A 20959-nucleotide genomic window follows, 5' to 3' on the forward strand; every position below is an offset into this window, starting at 1 on the left:
AAACAGATTGTAGAATGGTGGTTGCCAGGGGCTGGGGAGTGGGGAAAATGGGGAGACACAGGTCTAAGAGTATAAACATTCAGTTATAAGAGGAATAAGTTCTGATCAGAAGATCTAACGTACAGCATGACAATTATAGTTAATAATACAGTTTTGTGTGCTGGAAAGTTGCTGAGAGTAGATCTTGAGTGTTCTCACCATACACACACTAAGTTTACTATGTGAAGTGATGAATATGTTAATTAGCTTGAGCCTGGCAATCATTCCACTACGTACATATAGGTATATATGTATGTACATATATACATATAAAATCATCATTCTGTACACTTTAAATACGTACAATTATACTTGTCAGTTATTCCTCAGTAAAGTTGGAGGAAAAAAGAAAGCCCCGAGTCAAAAATCAGAATACTATTAATATGAATTGATTTTTGATGACATTAATAACAAATAATTACATTTGGAGACTTAAAAAAAAAAGTGGATGAGATCGCTCAGAAGAAAGAGAGGGTACTGGGTCTCTAAGAAGGTCTGGTTTTCCAGGGCCTGGGTGGATGTCAAGATGGTAGGAGCATCCATGATGTTAAAAATCCATGAGGCGTTTAGGACTTGACAAATTGAGGAGCCTGCAGGGCATCAGGGGAGACCTCAAAGGCTGCTGGCTGCGGGGCTCGGGCCTACAGACAATCAGGTACTGCACACCCGGATCTAATGGCCAAGGTCCTGGGCTCAATCCTGACTCCCGTGGGGCCTGCCCCTCTAGGGGCCTCACTGCAGAAGCAGGAAGTACTGCCAGAGGCTCAGCTTCCGCCCTGGGTGTTCTGGTACCGCCAAGTCACCCCCTCACACTGGGGACCTTCCCACTTGGGACCTGCAGCACTTTCACTTCCCCCAGGTGCGCAGCCTCTGGCCCAGCACGTGGGAGGACCTTGGTCTACACTTGTTGCCAAGAACAGGATGCAGACTCCGAGAGAGGGGCAATGTCAGGAAGGTGGGGGAAGGGGGTAGATGAACAGAGAAAGAAGGGCAGGCACGTAGATAAGGGGCCAGAAACCAGACAGGGAAAGGATAGAGACCTGGGGCGGAAGGGGACAGAGACCCAGAGGTAAAGAGAGGATAAAGATCCAGAGAGAAAAGAACAGAGACCGAGAGAGAGGAAGACAAGAAACTGGGAGGGCCAGGAAGCGGGGACAGAGATGAATGCAGAGATGGCAGAGCTTTGCAGGCGGTGAGGTCAGAGTGTCTGTGAGGTCGGCTGCTGTCCAGGGCCGGCCTGGGGTCCTGGTGCCCAGAGTAGGCGGGTGCAAGAAGATCAGGATTCCCTGCGCGTCCCCCAGCCTGAGCCATGGAGACCTGGGAAGAACTGCCTGGTGTGTCCTCGGTGCCCACCAATTCCAAGGCCCCTCAGGTACTGGTGTGTGCATCCCAGTGGGGCAGGTGAGGGAGATGGGGACAGAGACACAGAAGAAAGTCACCTCGCATGTAAAGGGAGGGGGTGGGGCTCTGCCCCTGGAACTTCCTCTTTCTCTGAGTTCTTCCTTTCTCTTCTCTCTCGGCCTCTCCCTATCTCTCTCTCAGGCCTGCGTCCCCCTACTGCCACCACCCCTTCTGTCCTGTCCCTCCCACTGTTCTCTCACACCTCTAGGAGAAGATGTCAGCCCAGGACAGCTGCCTCAGCCTCATCAAGTACCTCCTCTTCGTTTTCAACCTCTTCTTCTTCGTGAGTTGCCTCCCGGCTCCCCAGCCCAGGCCCCAGCCCCTGCCGCAGCTGCCCAATCTCAAACCCCCCTTCGCCCACCGGCCATGCTCTCCTCTCCTCTCCCCAGGTCCTAGGCAGCCTTATTTTCTGCTTCGGCATCTGGATACTCATCGACAAGACCAGCTTCGTGTCCTTTGTGGGTAAGGGAGCTGGGGCAGTCCGGGTGGGCCTTCCTGGAGCAGGCATGAACTGGGCTCCCTTCCAAGGACCTCCTGTGGTCTCCCTCAACCCAGGGAGGCCCATGGTGCCCAACTCCCTGTTCTGATCGCAGGCTTTGCTCCACCACTTGCTACTGCCATAACTCTCCGAGCCTCAGCTTCTTCCTCTGGCAAATGAGTTGTGCATACCAGTAATAATAATGGCCATTTCTCAGACACTTCCTAGGTGTCAGATCTTGGGCAGAGGCTCATCAGATTCTCCCATAAATCTTCCCTCTCTTGAGGCTCAGAGAGGGGAAGACACTTACTGGATGTCACACAGCAAGGAAGTAAAAGAACAGATCAACACTAATAATAATTGTAGGAAAATAACAATGGGGTAAGAGTCAAAATCCTAATGGCTCATATATAATGTGTTCGCCCTGTGTAGAGGACCAGTTGAACACATGCCTCTCATGTGTTGCTCAAAACAACTCTAGGAAATAGAAAACATTATTCCCTAGGTCTCAGGGAGGTTTAGATGGCTGATCCAATGTCACAGAACAAGTGATGGGGCTGAAACTATTGGGGGTGGGTAGGAGCTGACGGAGGAAAGAGAGACTGAGAACAAGAGGGAAAGACAGAGACCAGGAAGAAAGAGGGACAGAGATCTAGAAAGAAGGGAACAGAGATCCAAAGAGAGAGAGGGACAGAGACCCACAGAGAGAGGTGGAGAGAATCCCAGAAGAAAAGGGATAGAGAGATTCAGGGTGGGACAGGGACAGAGACCCAGAGAAAAGGATGCCAGGAGCCCAGGAAGAGGTCCCCCAGGTTACTGTCCCCGGCTTGGGTGGTGTGTGGGTATGGAATGGGGCTGCCTGGAGCTGTGCACATGGAGCCAAACGTCACTGCCTCTCACCTCCCCCAGGCTTGTCCTTCATGCCCTTGCAGATCTGGTCCAAGGCCCTGGCCATCTCAGGAATCCTCACCATGGGCCTTGCCCTCCTGGGCTGTGTGGGGGCCCTGAAGGAGTTCCGCTGCCTCCTGGGCCTGGTGAGTGCCCCTCCCCCCTCCATCCCTAGGCTCATTCACATCTTGCCCTCAAATAGAGCCCTGGCAGCTCCTTCATCCTGCGGAGGGATTCAGCCTGACCTCTCCACTCTGCCTCTCCCCAGTATTTTGGGACACTGCTGCTCCTGTTTGCCACACAGATCACCCTGGGAATCCTCATCTCCACTCAGAAGGTCCAGGTGAGTTCCCCTTCTCCCCCCGCCAACCCCAGCTAGTGGGTGGTAGGAAGAGACAGAAACAAAGGCAGACGGGCTGACATAGACAAAGAGAAATAACAGAGATAGAGAAGACAGAAAGAAACAGAGATACGGAAAGACAGAGACAGATGCAGAGACTAGCAGAGAGACACAGAGAAGGAGCTAGAGACAGGAAGGGCCAGAGAGACTCACCGACACGGACAGAGGAAGAGAGACACAAATCCAAAAGGAAGCAGGAAAACAAACAAACAAACAAACAAACCTCAGAGAAACAGAAGGCTCCGAGAAAGAGACAGAAACCGAATGAGATCATGGGAGATAGTGGAGAAACGGAAAGACAGACGATAGAAACAGGCAGAGAGAGAGAGATTTTGAGGGATAGAGACATAGCTAGCCATTCAGCGAAAAACCGAGGCCGACCTGAAGATGCTCAGGGACTACCTGAGGCTAAGACAGCCACGGAGTGGCTGGAGTGGGTTGGGGCAGATGGAGGTGGGGAGGCAGGTGGTGGTTCATTCTCACTCTCGGCCTATCAGCTGGAGCGGAAAGTGGAGAACGTCGTGCTGAAGACGATCCAAACCTACCGCGCCCACCCGGAGGAGACGGCTGCGGAGGAGAGCTGGGACTACGTGCAGTTTCAGGTGCGTGAGGCCCCCACCCACCAGGATCCCTCCCTCTAGCTCTGGGACTCTGACGTGGCTCCGCCCACTGCCTGGAAGAGACTTGGCCCCGACGCGACCCGAGCCCCCAGCTCTAGGACCCTAAAGTAACCCTACTCACCTACTCCACCTCCAGCCGCGGCGACGTGGCCCAGTGCCCCAGCTCCCAGCTCCTGCAGTGGCTCCGCCCCCCGCCTCGACAAGACTCCACCCTCAGCCCCAAGGCCCTAGCGTGACCCCACTCCCTGCCCAATAGTGACTCTGGTTCCCAAGGGACCCGGCCCAAGTGAGACTCCATTCCCTGTTCACTCACATGACCCCGCCCTCCCAACAATTTGTCCCCTCCCTGAGGCCGAATTGTACTGCCTATCCACTCTTCAGTCCACAGCACGATTCTGCAGTTCCTCCCCCGGGCCCCATGACCCCTATCCCCGTGACTTGTCTCTCCCAACCTCATGTTCGCCTAATGTCTCCTGGCCCTGCCATGACCCCAGCCCAGCTCACAGTCCCCCACCCTGCACCCACCACTTAGCCCTCTACTCCCCAGTATGACCTCATACCCATCACCCAGTCCCCTGATCCCCCAAAGCATCTTGCATCCCTCCAGCCCCTGTTCCTCTGACTCTTGTCCCTCTCCTAGCTGCGCTGCTGCGGCTGGAACTCTCCTCAGGACTGGTTCCGTATCCCCAGCCTGAGGAGCAACGAATCGAGAGGGCATCGCGTGCCCTGCTCCTGCTATAACTCATCGGCGACCAACGACTCCGCAATCTTCGATAAGATCTCCTTCCCTCAGTTCAGCGGGCTCGGACAACTGGCGCGGCCCCGACACAGTGCAGACATTTGCTTGGTCCCCGCGAACAGCTACATCTACCGTGAGGTGGGGAGGATCTGGAGCGCAGGACGTGGGAGGGGCCTGACAGGGTGGGGCTACGAGAAAGGGAGGTACTACAAGAGGGGCAGAGCTCCAAGGGGCGGGGTCTTTTGAAGGACGGGGCCTAAAGAAAAGGCCTAGGCGAAAGGGCAGGATCTGGAACGCTGATGCCTGGGGAGGGGGAAGGCTTGGACCGTCCGAAGCGGAGAGACTAGAGAACCCTGGTAACTAGGGAAGGGGGGCGGTACCTGAAAGAAGGGTTAGGGCTGGGCGGAGAACAGTGGGCCCAGGCTTTAGGGCGAATCCCCAAAAGAACCCTACCTGTAACCTCTCCCCTATATCCCCAGGGCTGCGCACGGAGCCTCCAGAAGTGGTTGCACAACAACCTCATCTCCATAGTGGGCATTTGTCTCGGCGTGGGTCTACTTGAGGTAATCTGGTCCCGCCCCCACTCGCGATTGGTCTAGATGGCCCCGCCCCAAATTGCGCGTCCAACCATTCTCTCAGAGAAAGGCTCATGCGTGGTACAGCGTCAGCCAATCCAGACCCTCCTGAGGCTCCACCTGGGACGAGGGAGGAGACCTAGCCTCTGTGAGCCCTGATTGGTTGCGCGGAGGGAGCAGGCGTTCCCACCCTTCCTCGCGAGGCTCCCATTGGTCCTCCTTGGCATATCATCCTCCTGCTATTGGCCGCAATATCCCTCCCCTTTCCCCTCAGGTGAGTGTGGCGGGGCTGAGCCTGCTACTACCACGCAGCATGCTCCAACCGGGAATGCCAGCCGCAGGTTCGAACTGCGGGCCCGGCCCGAGCACCGATGGCAGCGGCAGGCGCTACGGTGTGCTGAGCAGCAGCGGGCGTAGGGGCAGTCTGTGGGTTGGCTGGGGCATGGCGGTGCCTGCCCTAACTGGGGGGACAAGGCCCCGCAGGGTAAGCTGCCCGTGGCTCTGGGGCCCTGGCCCCTTTGGGATCAAGACGAGGAACAACCTGAGACCGGGAGTGTAGGCGCGGAGATGGAGGCCGAGATGGAATTAGAGGCCGAGACGGAGGGCGAGATAGATAAGCCTCCGGAATAAAGGACTTTGGGCTTTCTCCGGATCACGCGGCTTCTCAGACTCTAGACCTATGCTAGACGCAGCTGGATTCCCTCTACCCCACCCTATTCCTTCCTGCTTCAACTCCGCTCCCACCCCTCCCGGGCCCGCCCTTTGGTGTCCTACCCAATGACCTCTAGCCCTTTTACCTTTAATTCCGCCATATTCTCCAAACTCCCGTCCCTGACAGTCTTTCACGACCAGGCCCAGTTCTCCCTCTAGTCCCGCCCATCTCCTACCTACTCCCTTCTCCACACCTCCCATGACGCAGCCCCGCCCAACTCGCGGGCCCTTATTTTCTTCCCCTGGCCCCACCCCCTGGGTTTTTTCCCTGGGGACCCCCCAACTCTCCCCGGCACCCCCTCGACCTCTCTGACCGCGTCTCCTTTCTCTATAGCTCAGCTTCATGACGCTCTCCATATTCCTGTGCAGAAACCTGGACCACGTCTACGATCGGCTCGCTCGGTACCGATAGGCCCCGACCTTCCCGAAGCCCTGCCCCGCCCCCCTCAAGTGCCCTGGGCATTTAGTTCCCTGTCGCCTGTAAATATTTGTTTAATCCCCAGCTGGTCCCAGCCATTGAGCCCTCATTCCCCTCGGGGACCCAGAGGTCTGCCTGACCCGCTGTTGTCACCTCTCCCGGGGGACCTGGGGTTTCCGGCCACCAACTTCCTGCCCCTAAAGACACCTCATTTCTTTGCCTCTTCTGTCGGCCTACCACCTCCCACTAGATTATTTTTAGCCCAAACGCCAAATAAATCCCCTGCATTTTGGTAAAATAGCTTTATCCTCTGTCAAAACACAAACCAACACACTTTGGGGGGAGGGGAGGAGAAGGCGGCAACACAGTCTAGCCCCACGGCTCATTTAGAAGAGGACATGAGACTTAAAAGCCTCACCCCACTGCTTGCCCAGCTGAGAAAAAGTCACGACCCTAACACCCACTTATAAATATCTCTTGTTATATTAAAAAAAAAAATATTTCCAGGGCCCACCTGGCTCTACTCCTGCACAGAAAGGGTTAACCTTCAAAATTCAATATCAGGGTCCTGGGATGGGGCTGGTAAGGAGAGGCAGATTGGGAAGAAGGGGGGTGCTGAAAAACAGAGAGGGACAAGCCAATGTGTAACTGGGGCCCTCCAAGACCTCCAAAACAGAGAAGGGGGAGGATGCCTGTCAGAGACAGAAACGAGTGCTGTCCCACCGGTTGTCTCACTCCTGTCCCCAGTGTCAAATGCTCTGGAGTGATCTGTCCTTTCAGACACCCCTGGGAGGTCCCAATATCAGGATCCATCCTTTCCCCTCAGTCCCAGCCCATTCAACTCACCACTGAGCTTTTAAGGTCCTAAGAGGGAGCAGCCCACCCACCCCCACCCCCCCGCCAAGTAAGAAACGTGAGGAAAGCTGGAGGTCCTTCCTGGGAGGAGGGTATTCCGGGGGTTAGCCACTTCTGGGGTCCCCCTTCAGTCCCTGACCAGGCGGTAAATATGGTGCTGGGCCCCCCGCTCACTGGTGGAGACCTCGAAGACATAGGCGGTGCAGAGCAGCAGTTCCTGGGTGTCTCTGTTTGTCACCACCTGCCAAGGAGGCCAGGAGAAGGGGTTTATGCTTAGAAGGGAGGGCAGGGAACACTGTGCCCTGCCCGAGGAATCATGGGATACCCAAGAAAGGGATCCCCACCATGTCATGTTCCCCCAGGTAGATGGGATGCCAACATGCCAGGTTCTAGGTCTCAGGGTCAGTAGGGAGGGGCCTCACATCAGATGCTATATCACATTATAGGGTCAAGGGGGTCCCCACCACATCATACTTCCCAAAGTTAAAGGAGATTTTACCATATCATGTTCCCTGGGCTAAGGTTAGGTTCCCTGTGAAGGGGGTCCCCACCACATCATACTTCCCAAAGTTAAAGGAGATTCTACCATATCATGTTCCCTGGGCTAAGGTTAGGTTCCCTGTGAAGGGGGTCCCCTAGGCTGAAGATCCACTGTGGGGTGTCCTCCAGGTCAATTTCCCTTTTATGAGAATGCTGTGGAATCCCCACCATAACAGTTCCCTGGGTAAACGGGTCCCCTAAGCTAAGGGTCAAGTGTGAGGTCCCCACTGTGTCAGTTTCCCAGGTAAAGGGTCCCTAGGCTGAGGGTCTGTTGCAGGCACTCCCCTCCATATCAGGGTCCCTGCTCAGGCCCAGCACCAGCGCATCACCTGGAGGATGGTGAAGTTCTCCAGGACACTGTTCATCATATAGCGCTCAGGCAGCTGCCGCAGCTTGTGCAGAAAATTCACCAGGTACTCACACATGGGTGAGCGCAGTAGGCGGTACACGAACCTCCCATCCTCCAGCTGGGCACGCTCCGTCTGAACCAGGGGACAGGGAGTGGAGAGGACAGTGACTCAGAGACACAGGGGTCACCCCAGGAATTGAATCCCACTCCACGCCACCTCTCAGATGCCACACCCACTCCCCACTGCCATCTTCCCCCCATTGCCCCATCCACAGTGACCAAAGATGGGACCCTGAGCCCTTGGGTACCCAGCTCAGGCTCACTGAGCCTGCAACTAGGGACCCCTCCAGCCCCTCAAAGCTGTGCTCTGAACCCTCAAAACCCTCCAGGCCCTCAGATACCCTCAAACCCTCCAAAGACCCTCCATGAGATCTCCAAAGTCTATTTGACCTCTGTACTTGAGAGCCCCCTCAAGCCCTCCGCAACCCCTAAGTGTGACCCTTGAACCTCCTTGCCCTACGGACTCCTCCAAATCCACAAGAACCTTCTGAATCTTAGTGACTGTAAATCTCTGTACCACACAGTATCTTTAAACCCTCAAAGTGACCTCTACACATCACTTTGGAACTCCGTATTAGCTCTAAGCCCGTGCATTAAAGAGGTTAGGACACCCCCCACCCACCATGCAGACCCCCAAAGGCCTGAGCTGTCATGGCTCCCAGTCCATTTAGTCTGCACCCCCAAAGTGGCAGGTGGCTGGGCACTCACCCGCCCAGAGCTCCACCCCTCCAGCCTCACCTCCACCTTCTCCACCACCTGCTTGCCAAAGGAGCAGACCTTGGAGGAACAGGTGAGGGTCATGTGCTCCAGGCTCTCGTACTGGCTGCTCACTCCATAGAAGCCACCACTGCTACCGCCGGCCCCCACCTCCTCGCCACTCGGGCCCCAATTCAGGTCCGCCTGGGGATGGGGAGGCACAGGTAAGTTGGAGGGGGTGTCCCTTATAAACAGTGGGGACTCTTCTAAAGTGGGAACTGTGCTTCATGGCCTGGTGTCACCCATTGCCCTGCAGTTGCCCATCTCTTTTCCTCAACATTTAAAGTCCCCACCTCTCCATGGGCCAGTTTCTGGAGAAGACCCACCGTTCCTTCCATCAGTGTTAAACATGTCTGGGTCCCCCATGGTCCTGACCCTCTCTCCTCAGTAACTTCCCCACCAAGGAGGCCCTGGAATTCAACTTTTTCTCCTGAAACCCCCAACTCAGGTGTTCAGCCCCTTCCAAGGGCCTGGTTACTAAGGAGGCAGCTATTCCCTAGCAACCAGAGGCTCTCCCTCAGGGCCCTTCCTGACCCTGGTTGCTAAGACAAGTGGCTATTCCCTAGCAACGGGGCATGGTGAGGTCTGGGGAAGCCTGACTCCTCTCTAGAAAGCTCTCCCAGGCCCTTTCAGCCAATTCTCAGGTGTCAGATCCCTTCATGACCCCAGTGGCCAATTGGAAGACAGTCCATTAGGCCAAGTGGAGCCTAATGAAGCCTAAGACCCCATCACATCTTTGGTCTGAGCCCCTTGGTCACCTTCCCAGGAGGCATATCTCTTCCTTTTCCTAACTGTAGTTGCTGACTTGGTCAGGTCATTCTCCAGGGTGGTTTAGTGCTCTCCTCAGAGGCCTGACTCCATCCATCACCCTGGCAACAGGGCCTTGTGAAGCTAAAGAAAACAGAAGGCCTTCCCGGCCACTCCCCTGCAGCCCTTCACATACTGGGCTTCTGAAGGGTTGCTCTCCAGACCTGGGACCTTGTGAGGCGTGTCTTAAGCCCTAACAATGCCTAAAACTTCAGCAGCACATCCTCAGAGCCGTCTCAGGCCTCCACATCGCATACCAGAATGCTTCATAACCATGGAAGCTACGGGCTTTCCTTCTCGAAGACTACGTATATCCCTCCACAGCCCTGGTTACCACAAGAGTTAGCACCACCTAAACATTCAAATATTGATTGAACCCCTATATATAGCATCAGTCATTGTACTGGACACCACACCAAATAAGCCTAAGAAACCCTCTTATTCACAATTACATACTTGGCTCAGGGCTTATATACATTAAGTGCTCAATAAATGACTGCTAAATAAATACAGGACTTTACAAAGCCACTCCCCAGCTCCTTCAGTCCCTTCCTCAAGGCCAGACATTCTTAGCAACAGGGTCTGGTGAAACCCAGTAAAGCCTCGTCCCCTCTTTAGAGACCAAACACTCCAGGATTCATTTGCTAAGGGGAAGGAGCCATTCCTTAGCAACAAGGTTTGGTGTGGTCAGGTGGGACACAGGGAAGTCTGAAATGTCACAAGCAAATCCCCAGGGCCGTATAAGTTGCGTGACTGCATGTGGCAAAGTCTAGTGGGACCTGGGGAGGCTGGAGGTCTCCACACCTGCACTGGTCCCATCCAAAACTCCTTGGTGTTCCTTGCTGCTGAGGGGGCTGACACTCTGAGCCATGAGGACTGGTAAGGCCCAGGCTGACCTGGTAAGTCCTGAGACTCTCCGTTAGAGCCAGTGGCCTTAGCTAGGAGGCCACGTGACTTGTGAGCACTTTTGTTTTTGGTGGTGGAACTCACCCAGAACTTGACCAGGAAGAAGGCGTGGGGAGGCCCACGATCATACAGCTCCCGCAGACCACCCTTTTTCTCAGGGAATTTGTCATAGATCTGCCGGACGTCCACACTCTCGAGGGGGGGCGCTCCGGGGCTGGGGCAGTGCTGGCTGATATGTACAAACAGGTGCCTCTGGTACTGAGGAGGGACAACCACGGGTGAGGAGTGGGAGATGGGCTGGACCCCCAGCCCTCGCTGCCCAAGCCCATCCCACAACCCGTCACCATCGCCACAGCTCCTGCTTGCTGTTCCACTGGGCCCAGCTCTCAGGCACTGTCCCCACTCCCTGCTGCCCCTTTACTCCCACAGTATCTCAGTCCCCAAGCCCTGTCCTTACTGTCCAATTCCCTGCCCTGTCCCCTGCTCTCCATCCCCACAGCCCTGTCCTCTCCCACCCTCACCCCAGCCTTCTCCCTGGCCTCCCAGCCTCCAATCTCCTCTTCAGTTCTTCACTCACATGGCTAAAGAGCTAACCCTGGCCCTCTTCTGCTCATAATCCTCCCATGGCTCTCCAGTACCCCTAGGACAAAGCCCACACCCCCTCAACCTGACCCTGTATTGAATAGGTATTCATGGATGGATGGATGGATGGGTGGAAATCCACAGAGCCCACATCAGGACTTCCCATCTGTTCTTATTCTTATCACTTCTGTCCATACCTTGAAAATATTCCCCTTCTTCTCTTCCAATACAAATCCTCCTTCTGTCTTTCCAGGCCCAAGTCCGTCCAAATCTGCCTCTTCCTGAAAGCCTCCCTTGATCGCAATCAGATGGCATCTCTATACCCTACCTTTTCCGTGGTTCCCCATTACCCTCTAAACAAAGTCTGGGTCCCTCACTCAGCTTGGCAATGTCAGTTCCTCCAGAACCAGCACCTACCCACCTATCTGCAGCCTCACCAACTCCCACCATATTCAATTATTTGTTTCCCTGAAAACTTCATGCTGTTTCTCTGTGTCTGAAACATCCAGTTCCGCACATGGCAAATTCATCTCAGGGAAGTCTTCACTCACTCCCCCGGTATAATTACTCCTCTGTACACCCACAGAAATGTGAGCTTCCCCTATCCCAGCACATAGTTGCTATTCAACAGACATCTGTCGAGAGACCTACTGTGTGCAGGCACTATTCTGGGTCCCAGGGCTACCTTACCTCATGGAGCTACCGGCAGAGACAGAAATTTTAAAAAATCATTCCATGGATAATATAACCTTCAGAGAGTGACATATGCTATGAAAAAATAAAGCATAGTAATGCTGGCAAGACTGTCATTTTCCATAAAGTGACTTGGGAAAGCCAATCTGAGAAGACAAGCAAAGGCCTGAATGAATGGAGGGAGAGAATGGGGATATCTGGGGAAAGGACATCCAGATGCAACGGCCCTGAACCAAGTGTGGGCCTGGCATGTTTGAGAAAGGGCATGGAGGTCAGTGTGGCAGAGCAGAGTAAACAAGGGTGAGAGGGCAGGAGGTAAGATCAGAACAGGAATGAGGGTCAGATCAACCAGAGCTTTGTAGGCAACTGAAAGGACTTTAGCTTTTGTTCCAAGTGAGATGGGAGGGTTTTAACCTCATCTGACTTGGGTTTTACCAGGACCACGATATACAGCAACTGGCGTTTAGGTCACTATGGCAGAGACTCTGTGTTCACAAATCCCAGTTCCTTTTCACACAGCTAAACTACATTTCCCAGGCTCCTTTGCAGTTAGGTGTGATCACATGACTAAGTTCTGGCCAATGGGATGTGAGCAGACCTAATAGTTACCACTTCCAAGCCAGATTCATGAAACCTGCATAAGTCTTGACTCTCTGCCTTCCACCATCTGCCAGCCAGATGCAGAGCATCCAGCAGCATCTTCTGAAGCCCTAGAAAATGGCAGAGCCGCAAAATGGAAGAAGCCTGGATTCCCCAAATCACTGTGTGGAAGGCTCCTACCAACCAGCCACACTGAAATGTTAATGAGTGAGAAACGTCTATGTTGTTCAGTCCCTGAGGGTTGGGAGTTATTTCTTCTAACAGTCAGTCCACTCTGACTAATATGGCATCTGTCTCCATCCTAGGCCAGGAAAGCTGGCACCTAGAAACAGATTTTCTTTTCCAGGCTCCCAGTATCCACCCCAAAGCCTGGCACACAGTAGGCACTCAAAAATGTTTACTGAATGAATGAACAATGTCCTGGATGATTTCTCTGGCCTTTCCAATCCGTGACCCCATGACCTTCCACTTCCTTTATTCTAGTAGTTCTCAAAGTGTGGTCCCTGCACCAGCAGCATCAACATCACCTGCGAGCTTGTTAGAAATGCAAGTTCTCAGATCCTACACCAGAACAACTGAATCAGAAATTCCAAGGGTGGGCCTAGCAATCTGTGTTTTAACAAGCCCTCCATGTTATTCTGACACATGCTAAAATTTGAGAACCCCTGCTTTATGCTTTCCCTTCCTATAACCCCCTTCATTCCAAAACTCCCCAGTGACTATCCCAAAATTTCACTCACAGAGTCAGCCGCATCCGGAGGTTCCACAAAGGCTGAGAACTCTACCAGCTGCAACCGAGCAGTGCCCAGAGCCCGAGCCTGCCAGGCTGGGGGTGATGGGGCAGGTGGGGGCAAAGCAGGAGGTGAGAGGGCTTGGGGGGGCTCGTACCCTAGAGAGAGAAGAACAAACAGTAATAATTGCTAACCTTTATTGAATATATCAAGCACTGTTCTCTCTTGCCTGCCTCCACTTAGAAGCTGAAAAAGCTAAATACTCACTTTCCCAGCCTCCCTTGCAGCTAGAGGTGGCCATGTGACACAGTCCTGGCCAATGAGACGTTAGGGGAAATCTGCTGGGGGGCTTCTGGGAAGGAGTTTCTTCCTGAATGAAAAAGACAGAACTTTGGGAGGAGAAAGCTTTTGGCTCTGGCCAAGTCCTGCTTGGAATGTGTTGCCTGGAGTCACAACAGCCATCTTGGGATAATAAAACAGAGGCCAAGAGACCTATAGAGATGCCAGTTCTGGTATTGCTGAGCTGCTGAACCAGAACAGGAGCAGCCCACCTCCAGATTTTTTGTTATGTGGAATCATTAAAGCCTTTACTATTTAAGGCACTGTTAATTTGGATATTCTGTAACTTGCAGCCAAAAACATTCCCAATTGATGAATCTATGGAAACTGAGAGCTCTCTTTCACCAATGTGAGTACTTAGGACCACATCAGCATGGACTTCTGGAAGCCATCTTTGCTACCAGGTGGGCAGAGCCTGCCTGGGAATGAAGCCACCACAGAGGAAAGCAGACCCAAGCACGTCCTGATGCTACCATTTGAGCCCCTGGATCCAGCCATGCCTGAAGCCATAACTCCTGAAATAACAGTTACCTGAACCAATGAATTCCCCCCCCCCTTTTTTTTTGGTCATCTAGCTTGATTTGGGTTTCTGTCATGTGCAGCTAAAGAATCCTGATTAATATATCAATATCCCTGATGTCCTTTAGGTCAGCAAGTGACAGACCATAAACCCAGTAGATCTGGCTACAGAGGCCAGGCTCTTAACCACTATAAATTCTGTGACTCATCTTTCCATACCCCCACAGGCCCTGCCTGAGAGCTGGATCTCAGTAAGAATGTATCCCCTGATCAATGGAAGGTTGAAGGAAAGGCAATCAGGGCTGAGAAGAGAGAGGGGAAAACAAGAGAGGGTGCGGAACAGGCTCTTACCTGGGAGGTCAGTAGATGGAGGAGTCAGTGACAAGGAGAACGGTGTCTGCGAGAATGGCTTCACACTGAGGAAGAAAGGAAACTGGGGGTCAGTAAGAAGGAAAGATGCTAATCGTACCATCTAACATTTACTGAGGGGCCATGACAAGCCAGACCCTGTGCAAGTACATTATGGGCACCATTTCATTGAAGCCTCAACTATACTTCAATAAAATAAATGTTTAAAAAATAAAATAAAATAAAGCAGGGCTGTCCAATAGAATTTTCTGCGATGATGGAAATGTTCTGTATCTGTGCCACCCAATACAGTAGCCACTGGCCACATGTGCCTACTGAGCACATGACCTGTGACTACTGAGTATGAATGTGGCTAGGATATTTGAGGAACTGAATTCTTTTTTTTGGCCACGCTGAGTGGCTTGCGGGATCTTCCCAACCAGGGGTTGAACCCGGTACACAGCAGTGAAAGTGCCGAGTCCTAACCACTCTACCGCCAGGGAATTCCCAAGGAAGTGAATTCTTATTTAATTTTAATTAACTTAAATTTCAATAACCACATGTGGCTAGTGACTGCAGTATTTGACAACAAGGCTCTAGAAGCCAATAACCTATGGGTAGCCCAGGAGATAGTGGTGAGGAGACTGAGATGTCAGAGGGCAGGCAGAGGCCAAGTGTCAAAAGATCAGGATCAGAAAGACACAAACTCCATGGACATTTAGACCTGAACCCGCAGAAACCATAACCTAGTACTTGCCATCCCAGTTCTGAAATCTAAACCCCAATACCCTACCCTCTTACCCATTAGGGCCACTGCTCAAATGCCACCTCCTCAGAGAGGCCTCTCATGACCCCTGTCTAAAAAGAGGATATATACCCTGCTTTATTTCCCACACTTATTCTTTTCTTATTAATGCTTATTTATTTATCTATATGTTTATTGTCTGCCTCCTCCCCTCTCCAAGTATATAAGCTCCACGAAAGCAGGAATTCTAATTTGTTCAATGCTGGGTCCCCAATACAAAAAGAGTACCAGGCACTTAGTAGGTGCTCAATAAACATCTGACTGACCAGCCAATGGCTTAATACTTCTCTCAGTTTCTGGAACTCCCCAAACTTTCACACCTCAGGGCCTTGGCACATGCTGTTTTCTCTACCTAAAATATTCCCAACCCCGTTATATACCTTACTAAGTCCTACTTGGCCTTCAGTGTTACCTCCTCAGAAAAACCCCCAGAACTCTCTCCGTCACCCAAGAACTTGTTTTGATTCTCCACACTACGGCACACACTTCAATTTTGTGTTTATTTAGGTGATGATTTAATTAACATTCGTTGCCCCCATTTGACTATCAGCTCCATAAAAGGTGGGACCCCGATGCCCAGTGCGATGCTTGCTGAACCACCCCTCCTTCCAGCCCACCCCTCTCCCCTGCAAACCTGTAGTTCCTTCAGCCCCCAGGGACTTGTTCTGACCCTTTCCTGTGTCCCCATCCAGCAGCACCTCCCCAGCAAACTTTTTTCTCTCCCAGCCTGGATCCACAGCCACCTCCATGGGCTGAAAACTCCATTTCCCATGAGCCTCTGGGGCCCTTTCTATCTTCTAGGCTTAAAACATATCCTGTCACCCTCAAGGCTCTCTCAGAGCTGAAAAGGGGCCCATTTTCTTCCTTCCGACTCTGAGAGAAGATAAAGAGCCCTGCTCTACCCTCAGGCCCAAGAACCACCTTTATGGGATGAGAACAAGCCTTTCCCATGAGCCTCTGGGGCCCAGACAATCTCACTGGGAGGTCATTATCCCCATGGGCATCCTACAGGCCCCCTCACATTCATCACATCAATCCCATGCTGAGCTTATTTCCTCCTCAAATCCACTCCTTCCCCAGGTTGCACATTTCTGGATGGTCCCACCAACCCCAGTCACCAGCCAGACCCCAAGCACTCCCCTTGCCTCGTCCCTCATTCTCAGTCCATCAGGCCCCAGCCCCATCCCTCCTTCTCCTCTCTTCCCCATCCCCTCCTCACTATCCCAGCTCAGACCCAGTCTTCTTCTCCGGATCACTGCCCCAGCCTCCTCCCTGGGATTCAAGTTCAGATAGCCTGACTCCAGAATCTATGCTCACAAAAGAGTTGGGAGCTGGAAGATGGGGTGAGAGAGGGCTGGAGGTGGGGGGAGGGGGAGTAGGTGCTGAGCCAAAATAGGAAGTACTTACTCTGGAACATTCCAGGGGGGCCCAGAACCCCCCGACCAAAACTGGAAAAGCTCTGGGGTCTGAAGAGACAAAGAAGGGGGCTCAATCAATTTCCTGTTGAAACTGCAACCCCACCGCTCCAGCCCTGAACCCCACAATCCCCAACCCAGGCCACCTGAGGACCGGTGGGACCAAGTTTGGCCTGCAGGGAAGGTGCTGAGATGAGCTGGGCTGAGGACATGGTGGCCATTGTCTGGAAAGCCTTGTCCTTGGAAACCTGGTCCTGGAGGAAATGTTGGAGGTCCATGTTAGTGGGAAGTCCCAGTCGACACAGGAAGGGTGGGACAATGACATGGCAGGGCAAGCCCGCAGAGATGCAGAGCCAAGGCGAAGGGTTGGGTGAGGGTCCAATCCCTCTCACTACAGCCCCCGGCCCCTCCTGGCCTCCTCAGGAATGTCTGGGAAAGGGAGAGGGTGGGAGGATGCGTAAGGGGACTTACCACATTCAGGGCCTGCCCATGGGGGTGGGTGAGGGTGCCAAAGGAAGAAAGAAAACACGACTTAGGAAATGAGGCCTGGACTGCCCCACTCCACCTTCCTGCCCTCCCAACCCCTATAGTCCAGCCACCCTGAGCTGAGCGATGGAAGGAAGGGGGAGCAAGGGATGAATATAGAACAGAAAGTAGAGAAAGCCAGGCCTAGAGGAGGAAAGGGGTTCCCAGGCCCAGAATAAAAGACAGCAATGAGGGTTTCTAGGTTCAGAAAGAGCCGGAAGTGGAGGTTTCCGAATACACAGGCAACAGGAAATGAGACTTTTAAACCCAGAGAGAAGAGACGGTGAAGGTTTCCCAGCCCAGAAAGGAGGGGGACACTGAGATCCACAAAAGACCAAAGACTGGGAGTGAAGGTTTTCAGACTTAAAGAAAAAGGACGGGGAGGCTTCTGGGCACAAAAAGAACAGGGAGTAGTGGTCCCCAAGTCCTAAGGAAGAGGCAGAAAAGATCCCATACTCAGAGGAGTAGAAAATGAAGGTCTCAGGCCAAGATGGAACAGGAAATCCAGAGGATGCAAAAAAGAAAAGGGATATGAACATCTCCAAAAGGAAATGAAGATTTCTGGGCACAGAAAATGCAGGCAGGCAACATGGAAAGATGAACCAGAAGGAGACAAAGAGGAGATCCTCACAGCATAAGAGGGAGAAGGCAGTGAGGGGAGGGGAGGAGAGGAGAGGGAGGGTGAAGACACCAGTAGTCAAAGGACAGGCCCAACGACCCATCCTTCTTGCCTGTCCTAAGCTAAATCTCGGTCCCCCTCTCTCTATGACACTCTTCCTACCCAGGGTCTCTATTCACCCCCTTGCTGGACCACTAACCCCCACCTTGGGTCTCTGCTCCCCTCATCTGTCTACCTCTGTGTGACTCTGTCCCCATCTCTGGGTCTCTGTCCCCCACCCTGGGTCTCTCCCTCTTTCTCTGGACCTCTGTTGCCCTCTCTCTCTGGGTCTCTGTCCCCCTCTCTCTGGGTCCCTATCCTCCTCTCTCTGGGTCCCTATCCCCCCTCTCAAGGTCTCTGCCTCCCTCTCAGGGTGTTTGCCACGGTCCTTTGACCTCTACCTTGAGCTTGGACTGGATTTCCCTCGATTTCCTTCGGGCCAAAACCTGGATATGACTAGAGACCTGAAGGGAGTGACAAAGAAGCAGATTCAGGCCACAGCCACTCACCCCTTGCGTCCTGTACCCCTTCCCTCCCTCCAGGTGTCCCATGGAGCTGCTGAAACACGAAAGATGACAAATACATAGAAAGTGCCAGCTGTCTTGGAGCGTAAGAACACAGATGTGTCCATAAAGGCTATTCTTTTCTCACTAACACTACTGATCATCCCAAGACCCAGCAAATCCGGGTCTTATTTCTCTTCCCCATCCTTTTCTCTCTGGCTCTTCTGGTCTGTCTTACCCTCTAGTTCTCATGCAACTGCTAGGAGAACTACACCACAATGGGCACAGTTAGAGTGTACTAACAAAGGGGCCAAAAGGAAAGGCAAAAACACATGAACGAGCCTCTCCTCTAATGTGAATCTGCTGGTAGGCTGACCCTGACAAGACAAGCCCACTCCAAACAGAAGCCCACAAGGCAGTCCTGAGACCTGTTTGCGAGTTCGAGTCTTCCCTGTTCTCAGCTTGATGTAGCGGGCAATCAGTTCATTCCGACCTGAAAAGTCAAAGATGGAACAGTTAGACCTTCAGCAGAACTTCCCAACAGAGAGGACACCAGGGGAGGAGAGAGAAGCAACATTTCCCAGAGGTCCACAGCAAGCCAGGGGTTATAAGGGAGAGGAATTATGACTGCAGGCTTTGGAGCCAGGCTGCCTGGGTTCAAATCCCAGTTCCTCCACATACTGGTTCTTTGTGGCCTCAGGCAAATCATTTAGCCTTGCTGGGCCTTGGTTTCCTCATTTGTGCAAATGGTGATGCTAACTCCTACCTGAGTCATTCTGAGGTTACAATGTGCTTTTATGTGAACTGTGCTTAGAGCTCCATCAGTGTTGCTTAATATTTTTATTAACCAGTGGGGGCTAAGGCAAAAGAGCGGGCTGGACTCACCATACATCTTGCCTTCATCGGACAGGATGATTTTCCGCCGGCCACAGGGTGGGTAGATGGCCAGGGCCTCCTGGAAGCTCTGCTCGATGTCTGGACTCCAGACACCCTCTGCGTCTGGGCCCCCGTCTCCCCCCGCCCCCTCACTGCCGCCAGTGCCCTCCTCGCTTCCTTCCTCACTTCCTGTCCAGCCGCTGCCATCGTCCAGGGGGGCCCCAGCCCGGGGTTCCCCCATCTGGGCCTGGAGGAACACAGAGTTCAGCAACATTCCCTCGACCCACCCAGAGGGACCTCAGAGCAGGGTGGGCTAGAAGTCCAGACTGCTGGGTCTGAGCGAGGAGGCTGGGGGCACCCAGACCCTTGGATCTGAGGGAGAAGAGGTTTGGGGATCTGGACCCCTGGGTCTGAGAAAGGAGGGGGCTGGAGGCCGAACTCCTGGATCTGAGGGAAGCAGGAGACTGGGGGCCTGGACTCCTGGGTCCTGGGGGAGAAAGGGGCTGGATTTCTGGGGAAGCTTAGGGTGAGAGCGTTCTCCTGTGTTCTCAGGGGAGCCTGGATTGTGATGAAGTCTTGAAGACCCCAGAGTAATGACTAGGGTCCAGGAGGGCTGAAAATTTGGGTGTGGATTACTGGTTTAAAGAAGACAGGAGTCAGAGCCTAGTTGCAGGGAAGGGGGACGTGGGTGAGATCTTCTCAGTCCCACCCCGAGAACAGGTGCCAGGATGTGAGCAGCAGCTGCTAGAAAAGAAGGAGGGGCACAGGCCCTAGTAAGGCTGAGGGGAGATCCAGAGAGAGGGGGACAGAGACTTAGAGACAGAGGACAGAGTCCCAGAGACAGGGAACAGAGACCCAGTGTCGGGGGAGAGACCCAGAGGGCAGGGGACAGAGACTCAGGGCACAAACTCAAGCCAAGACCAGGAAAGACCTACAGAACCACAGACTGGGGGACAGGGGCGCCCTGCCATCAGGAGAGTCAGAACAAAGGGCCCAGGCGTCCCCTCCCCCAGTTTCCCACAACCCCCATCAGGGGAGGGGCTGGCCAGCGAGGGCGCCTCCTCTCTGGCCCCCGGCCCCGCCCCTTCCCTCCTCTTCCTCCCCCCCCTCCCCCCCGCCCCGCGGCATGGGCTCGGATCCAACTCAAGTTCCCAGTGACTTTCCGGAGGCCGGGAACAGGGGAAAACTTTTTCCAATACAGTCAGATCCCGCCTCCCTGGCGGCTCCACGTCTTCCACAGCTTTCCCAGGACCCCAGAGTCCAGGCCCCCAACCCCCTCCTTCCTCGGACCCCGGAGCTCCGGCCCAGACAGACAAAGACCCCTGGCCGAGCCCAGTGGCGCTGAGGCATTCAGGACCCCCGTAGGCCAAAATCCCAGCCCAGCTCTCCCCCATGTGGCCAGACAAAGGGACAGAGGAGCTGAGTCAGAAAGGTCCCCACTAATTTCCTGCCCCAGGCCCCAAACCTCCAAAGAGACAAGACCGAAGATCCAGAAAGCACCGTAGCCCCCCCTTCTGCCACCCAGGAGGCCTCCTTTCTCCATGAGGAGGACCAGGCGCCCACAAATGACACACACAAACCAATTCGATCAGAAACAAGCATGGGGCCCTTTCTCACTTGAAACCGATACCTCCACGGACATTCCCCCCACAGTCCCCCATCCTCACCGACTCCCAGGCGCACACTCCCAAACTCAGACCCATCAACAGACACCCCAACTCTGGCAAAAGTTCCAACTCCACACTTAGACTCAGTCACGAGCGCAAACTCGGGCCCCCCCCGGCAAAAAGAGGGCTGCAAGCAATTCAGAGACGGTCCCACAA

General features: G+C 53.6%; 2 protein-coding genes across 2 annotated transcripts; one reads left to right on the top strand and one right to left on the bottom strand.

Annotated features, from left to right (window-relative positions):
• The first annotated feature begins 1637 nt into the window (after window positions 1–1637).
• CD37 (CD37 molecule) lies at window positions 1638–6370 on the top strand. Its single transcript, XM_082862531.1, has 8 exons — window positions 1638–1723; window positions 1830–1902; window positions 2828–2952; window positions 3075–3149; window positions 3704–3808; window positions 4467–4703; window positions 5045–5128; window positions 6186–6370. Exons 1-8 carry the CDS (start codon window positions 1655–1657, stop codon window positions 6261–6263), a joined length of 846 nt encoding a protein of 281 aa, XP_082718657.1. The 5' UTR covers window positions 1638–1654; the 3' UTR covers window positions 6264–6370.
• Window positions 6371–6562: 192 nt separating this feature from the next.
• TEAD2 (TEA domain transcription factor 2) lies at window positions 6563–19410 on the bottom strand (the record flags this gene model as incomplete). Its single annotated transcript, XM_082863264.1, has 12 exons — window positions 6563–7365; window positions 7994–8146; window positions 8812–8973; window positions 10627–10800; window positions 13158–13306; window positions 14358–14422; window positions 16567–16625; window positions 16721–16828; window positions 17046–17057; window positions 18159–18221; window positions 18689–18753; window positions 19146–19410. The coding sequence occupies 12 exons, from the start codon at window positions 19408–19410 to the stop codon at window positions 7252–7254; spliced, it is 1389 nt and encodes a 462-aa protein (XP_082719390.1). The 3' UTR covers window positions 6563–7251.
• Window positions 19411–20959: the final 1549 nt, after the last annotated feature.

Source organism: Leucopleurus acutus (genome assembly GCF_964270905.1).
Source record: "Leucopleurus acutus genome assembly, chromosome: 20".
Classification (NCBI taxonomy): domain Eukaryota; kingdom Metazoa; phylum Chordata; class Mammalia; order Artiodactyla; family Delphinidae; genus Leucopleurus; species Leucopleurus acutus.